At 35.3% G+C, this 7349-nt stretch overlaps 1 protein-coding gene across 1 annotated transcript; it reads left to right on the top strand.

Annotated features, from left to right (window-relative positions):
* The first annotated feature begins 6624 nt into the window (after window positions 1-6624).
* On the top strand, window positions 6625-7086 carry LOC131027928 (calmodulin-like protein 7). Its single transcript, XM_057958024.1, has one exon. It carries the CDS (start codon window positions 6625-6627, stop codon window positions 7084-7086), a length of 462 nt encoding a protein of 153 aa, XP_057814007.1.
* The last annotated feature ends 263 nt before the right edge of the window (window positions 7087-7349 follow it).

Raw genomic sequence — 7349 nt, 5'->3', positions numbered from 1 at the left:
TGAAATCAGCAGGATACTCCCAAGATTCAAGAGTGACAATTACATCTTCTACTATCCCATCAGGTTTAACTGTGGAGCTGTCTGCAAGGTGCAGAACTGTGGGTGTAGATCTAATGTTTGAAATGTTCAGGGAGTCCATAGTATGCTTTGTCATGACATTAATGGCAGCTCCTAAATCAATCAAAATATTTTTTACAACTTGGCCATTTACATTTATCTGCACTACAGGACTTCCAGGGTCAATATACTTTGAAATAACTACATTTCCCAACATTATATCAGCCAATTTCCCTAATACATGAATTGTTTGAGGATCTTTTTTCTTTCATCCAAGCTTCTTCAAACAGGCTTCTCTAATAGCTTTTCCAAAAATAGGAATATCTTTAATAGCCTGAAATAAAGGAATTCGAATCTGCACATTCTTGAGCTGATCCAGAATGTCAAAAGTGGGTTCTTCCATGGGTTTATATGCAGTACTTTGCAACCTCTGAGGAAAAGGTGGGTTTTCTTGATTTTGCAGAACAGGCTCTTTAGGAACTATATCAGTTATGGGCATGTGCTCAGTAGGAACAATAGGTGCAGTAGATTCTTCATGGGGAGAATCTGATATTTCAGTAATTAGAGGCAGTTTTGGAGCAGGTAAAGTAGTTCCAGACCTCAAATGGATGTCATTAACGTTTAAGGCATAAGCTTGATATTGGTTGGCTTCAGCAAGATACGTAGGCTGCTAAGGCTACTGCTGTTGCTTATTATTGGGATTGGGCAACGGCTGGGTAGGCATAGGCGTTTGTTTTGGAGGTCCAGGATTTGTGGCAGTTACTGTAGGAGGTGGCATAAGGGCCTGTGGTTGTGGCTATGGAAGCTGCAGGAATCCAGAAAACTAGTTTTGCCATTGCTGAGAGCCTCGCCATTGAGGATTTTGCTGCCAATTTCCTAAAAGTGGGGTCCATTTCCCTTGTGGCTGCTGCCATCCTCCTTGAGGGGATTGCCATTGCTGGTTCTGATAATTAGGCCAATTTGGTTGAGGTGGATTCCAGGGTGGTGCTGGTCCATATACATGTTGCCATTGGTTATTATAGCCAGAATAGGAATTACCAAAAGTTAAAGGATCTTGAGGCATACCTTGTCTTTGGGCCCATGGTCTCCTTTGTGCAACAAAGAACACTTAATCATTATCTCCTTCTACTGGCTTGAAGTCAGTAGGTAGTTGTTTGGCTTCCAAATTAGCCACCATCTTGCATCTGGAGTCACGCTTCTTTTGTCTGCAGTATGGACAGAACTTGGCCAAAACTACTTCAGCCTCCTCATGTTTCTTCCGAGCTTGCATAGTGTCCAATTGCGTAGCCATATTATTAATGATGTCCTGCTTGAAGTCAGATAGAAAATTTGTTATCTCCATTCGAGAAACTCCACCAGAAGAAGACTTCCCTATTGTAGCATGATGACCTCAACCTTTCTTAACTATTGCTCGAGAGTAGTTAAGACATATTTTCTTTATATCATCCCAAGGAAGCTGGGTTATATCACCTCCTCTGATCAGGTCTAGGGCGTCTATACAGGCATCACTGATTCCCCTTAGAAACAGTAGTTTCTGAGAATCCTCGTTGAGAGTATGGTTTGAGTTCCTCTGTAGTGAAAACAAGAATCTGGAAATATAATCTTCCAGACTTTCATCATCCTTCTGTTGAATTCGGAATATGTCATCACCTTTGCTGGCACTCTTACAATATTCCTTATACTTTTCAAGGAATTTCGTCTGCATGGCCATCCAACTATCGACGACACCTCTTCCCAAACTCATGAACCATCTGAGAGCTCCTTCCTTCAAGGTGGAAGGAAATAACTTCAGTTTATGAGCGTCTGTGTTGTAGTCATAACTGCGACACAAGACATCAAATTCAAACAGAAAGGTTTCTGGGTCCTCTGTGACCAGGCCATAAAACTTTGGAAGCAAAGAAGAGGGAATGTTTTTAAGATTGTCAATATCTCCCTGGGGAACAATGGGAAACTCAAATGCAGGGGGTGGATTATTTGCCATGTTTGGTTGCTGGAATAATAGAGCGAATGGATTTTTCTCAGGTTCGTTGTTAGCTGGGTCAAATGGTAGTTCAATAAATAGATTTTCAAGGAGGAACCTTCCCAGGGCATCTCTTCTTCTTCTATGCATGCAATATGATGAATAGTGGCTTGAAGGATCTAGAAAATTTTACTAACAAGCTAAACTAATGCTAAAAATGACTTCTGATAAACTCCTAGCTAGACGCCATCCCCAGCAATGGGGCAAAAAATGGTCGTGCCCACAAAAGGATATGAAAATCACAGTAAAACCTTTCCTGGGAATTGGGCATTCCAACAGGTGACCAATATCTCTCTGTAGACGTTCATTTACTTGTCAAACCAGGGGATGTATACTTTAAATGGCGCAGCAAAATATATGCACTAGGAACTCGTTTTGGTCAAATCTTAGCAGAAATACATACTGGAAAGAAATTCTATCTACGCTATAGGAAGGTAATGCAAAGTTCTTTAACTCAACTATGATTTGATTAAAATAGAAACCATGATAACTACAATTGAAACACAAACTATGAACTGGCCTTATGCTGTAGGAACAGGCACAATGATGGATTCTTTATGCTGCAGGAGCAATATAAGGCTGAGTTTGTATAAAAACTTTACAGATGAAAGCAAACTGAAGCTTAACAGGAAAGAACAACTAACTAACTAGCTACAGATACTTACTAAGTGGCCCCCCTTAGCAAGCATCTACTGATTACACAGATCCTAAACTCAGAACTTCATTGAACTTTATTCATAAAAACAGAGTGATATACATTGTTTTGTTGATATGGAAACTAACAACAAACTCTGTCTCTGGTTAAACAGATTCTGTATTTCATTATCATATTGATTCTTACATGATATCTACTACTCTGATTCTATCTTACTCTAACTATCATCTCTCTTTTTTCCCTCCTTCTCCCTCGTGTAGTAGGAGAATTTTATTTAAAAACAGGAGAGCAACTAACTAACTAACCCCATCAAAGAAAGACGTGGAAGTAAAATATATCCCCGAATCAAGGAACAAACTTCATAAATGAATTTATGCGTTCAACCCGATCCAGAGAGAATCTAGTGCTCCACTCTTTCTAGATTGACTGTCATTAAAATTCTTTCCCATAGTTTCGGTCAAAGAGTCTTCGCCAGAGCTCCCTCGAAGTCGTGCAGGAAATGGACTTTACTGCAAGGCCGAGATCGGCTGCGCTTGACTCGATCATTCTTCAACAACCTGCGAAACAAAAGGTAACAGGCAACAGAAAAGGCGTATGGCACATACACAATATCTATTCATTAATCACACATTTTAAATCTACTTCATCATTCAGAAACTATATACGATATACTAGTCATTTTAGGGAGTCAACGGGGCAATAAATACAATCAAGTCAACACAATGAGCTGCAGGAATATAAAAGTATCTTGCTACAGGATATCCCAATAAAAGGTTTCAACAAAGTTTGAACAGCCATGAAATAACAAAAGTAAAGGCATTTAAAAGTTTATCATAACATCCAAATTATGAGCATATTTTAAGCTCATCACCCCCGCCTTCCCCCTTAGTGTTCATTAATTCCAACAAGGTTAAACTTAGAAAAAATATATATATTGAAATAATATTCATGAATGCGTGGGTGGATAAAAAAACATTTTTTATTAGGTTCTAGAATAATTGAATTGTTCAAACACAATCTTACCCAAATTAAAGAGTTCGAATGAGCTCAAAATATCTAGTTTCCCACAAGATATATAAAGTAGGATTTGATTATTACCTATTAGTTTTTTATTCATAATGATTTTACAAATAGCCTAGGTTTCTTTATAACACATGATTTTAGAATAAAAAATTGGCCAAATTATAAAAAAACCCAATTGCATCTGCTTTAAGTTAGTAGATTTTTACAACATCAAATTATGGGAGATTTTTATATGGATTCATACGTGACATATTTTATATGCATGCAATAATGAATTTTAGCTCTCTATTAACCATTGAATGTTTATAATATAAGATCTTGGTCCACATTAATTTAAAGGAGTTAAATGCAAATGAGCTAGAGGATAAAATTATCACTATTAGAGGTAAATTAGACCTTGCCATTTAGGAGAAAACCTGTAGAACACTTATTCTTGGAATGCAACATATCCTAGTAGAGGATTTAAATGTAAATAAAATTAATTTTTTTGGATTGATCCTTCTACATAGTTATTACAACTTAAAGTGAATAATAATAATTCCAACAAGTTTCATTGAGTTCCCCAATGATTCATATGTGTTAAGTATAGAGTATTGTGAGTATTCTAATTATGACTCTAGTTATTCTAATCGTTTTGATTCCCTAGACCAAAATATCCCCCAACAATCCTATCCTTTTTCTCCCCTATGTGACGAATTTACTGAGTTTGAGGAGGTGCCAATTTTTAAACCTACCCAAATCCAATGTACTCCTTGTATTAAGTTAAATTTTTTTTGAAGAGGTTTGTTGTGCATTCAACACCCTTATTGAGCTATATAAATGGAAAATGACACAAACTCACAAGGCTAAAGGAAAAATCTAGATGTTCAAGAAATCAGACTTCAAGAATGCCCGGGGATGGCCAAATGAAGAAAGTAATAATAAGGCATGGAAGCAAAATAATTAAATAGCTTAAACATTTAAGAGCTTGAGGGTTACTGGAATGTAGATTAAAAAATATCAAGCAAGCGGCCAAGAACCCTTTGCTGGAAGTGGAAGTGGCTAAACAGAAACAAAACTAAGAGGTCATTATGAGAAATATCAGATAATTAATCAACTACTACAAAGAAACGGTAAAGAATAAGACCCTTAATATTCAAGTTTTATAATAGGATCTGGAACATCGGAAGGAGAAAAAGGAGAAGAAAAGGAGGGAGGAAGTAGGTTCTATAGCTTAGAGCTTGCATAGAAGTCACAGAAAATGGAAATATATTATCAAATTCCCTAATTCCACCATCCATGTTAATGTAGTTACCTAAGTTTATTTGTAAACTATATAGGATCTTTTGAATGCTTGTTTTTTTTCTTATTTACATGTATGCTACTTATTTTATTTTAACATGAATTCAATATCTCACATGTACATCACAGTGAGGGGTAGTTGCAATGGTAAAATTACACATCCATACACTTTTCACTAAAGTATTTTAGGTTTTTCTAGCTTAGTGTCCTAAATCTACTAACATGCTTACAAGTTGCATATTCTTACCTAAGTTAACTAATGACGTTAGATATATCAATTACGTTTATCCTAAATACTTGAATATTTATTCTTGATACTCTTACCCACTTTTCATCACCCTAAATACGAATTATGGGTGCATACTTTTGCACATAGGAATCTTACACTACTCATTAATCATTTAAAATTTAAAATTTAATGTCATTGATAATTTACAAGTCATTGTAAGCCAATTTAGCATACATTGCATTCATTTATCTGTTTGGTTTCTATATTTAAAGATATTGATTCATTCATTTTAAAATAATCTAGGAGCTACTAAGGACCATGTCAGGCCTATCAAAAGAATTATCATAGAACATGTAAGAAAACATTCTAACATAAGTCAGCAAATTCCTCCATTAGGCACTTGAGTGAAAAGAACTTAACCATCATGATTCAATTGATTCTTTAAAGGTATTTATAAACATTGCTATACTTTACACAAATCTAAAGAATAAAATAAGACAAACAAATTTTGGCATACAAAATTGTTCCAAGTTATATTTGTGACTTTTAAGCCTAATTTCATGCACTTAATTGGATTTGCATTCACAAAGATCACTTATAGATTAATGGGTGTGGCTAAACTAGCTCCAAAACGGCGTTATGAAATTCGTGTTACTGATTTTTTCGAAAATTACAGATCGTTGAACGTGATGAGAAAAATAAGCTACGGCTTTGATTTTTCAGAAAAATCAATAACACGAATTTTATAACCCCTTTTTAGAGACAATTTATCAGTGTCCTACACTAATACTATCTCAATAAAATTATAGATCAATAATAAATTACAAAATCTGAAAACATATATTTTTAACATGAACAAAAATATCATCAAGTTCAGCTCTTATTACCTACATTTAATTTATATAATTTTACATGAGAAGTTCAAAATTTTTAATGATCAATATAACTCTTAAATTTAGTTTATTTGCTCTAATAATTCTCATTTGATTCACCTAAATGATTGCTCCACGATGACCAAACCCATGAAAAGAACTTTCTCATGACTTGCCCGCCACACGGCCAATTCTTCGCTGGTTAGTGGAATCAGGAACCGCCTTTCAACAAATATCGGGTCAAACCGATTTTTGCGATGGATAGTCCAAAATTGCGAAGGTTGACGGAATCAGTCGGTGGTCGTATTTTTTTATAATTTATGTGCGAACAGACAACTTCTTCTTCACTGTTCACCCCTTTCCTCCTAAATCCAAACAAGGATCTTCCTATCATGCTATAAATACAGTCATATAGCAAGGGACATTATTCCAAACACAATTATTTCTTTGCTTTCTTAGGTTTCTGTCTTTTGCCCTTTATAAATCAATGGCGAACCTTGATGAGATCAGAAGAATTTATGAAATTATAGATGGCAATGCGGATGGAGTTGTGAGTGTGGGTGAAATCAGTTGTTTCGTAAACAGACTTGGAATACCAATTTCAGAGCAAGATATCACATGTATGTTCAGTTCTCTGAGCAATGATGAAGACAAATTTAACTGCGTAGGATTTGAAGAATTTGTGCATTTATATCAGTCAATCTTCAGTAACGAAGACGCGGAATTAGAAGATGAGTCAGAGGATTTGATGGAAGCTTTCAAAGTTTTTGATCGGAATGAAGATGGATATATCTCTTCCACTGAGCTGCAACAAGTCCTGTCCTCTCTGGGATTGATCGCACAGGGCCAACATTGCGAGAATATGATTTGCAGATTTGATTCAGATTGTAACGGAGTGTTGGATTTCATGGAATTCAAGAATATGATGGCATCGAAACTCTCTTCATGACGAACGGATCGATGTATTAATATTTCTTATATAATATTTAATTGTTCTCAATTCCTGAATTCGACTTTACGACTTCTTGTTTACCAGGAAAGAACTTAACCAATTTAGGTGTACACATCTAAATGTAAATGACTTTTGGTCGATTTTATTTTAATTAAATTTAAAATTATAATTTGTAGATTATTTTAATACAACTAGGAAGTATTATATTGAAGGGCTTTAAATTCTTTTCTTTCTTTTTTTATCTTATAGGGATTTATTTA

This window comes from Cryptomeria japonica, chromosome 3 (assembly GCF_030272615.1).
Source record: "Cryptomeria japonica chromosome 3, Sugi_1.0, whole genome shotgun sequence".
NCBI classification, from domain to species: domain Eukaryota; kingdom Viridiplantae; phylum Streptophyta; class Pinopsida; order Cupressales; family Cupressaceae; genus Cryptomeria; species Cryptomeria japonica.
Note: the sequence above shows the minus strand (reverse complement) of the source record. Positions and strands in the feature narration are given on the sequence as shown.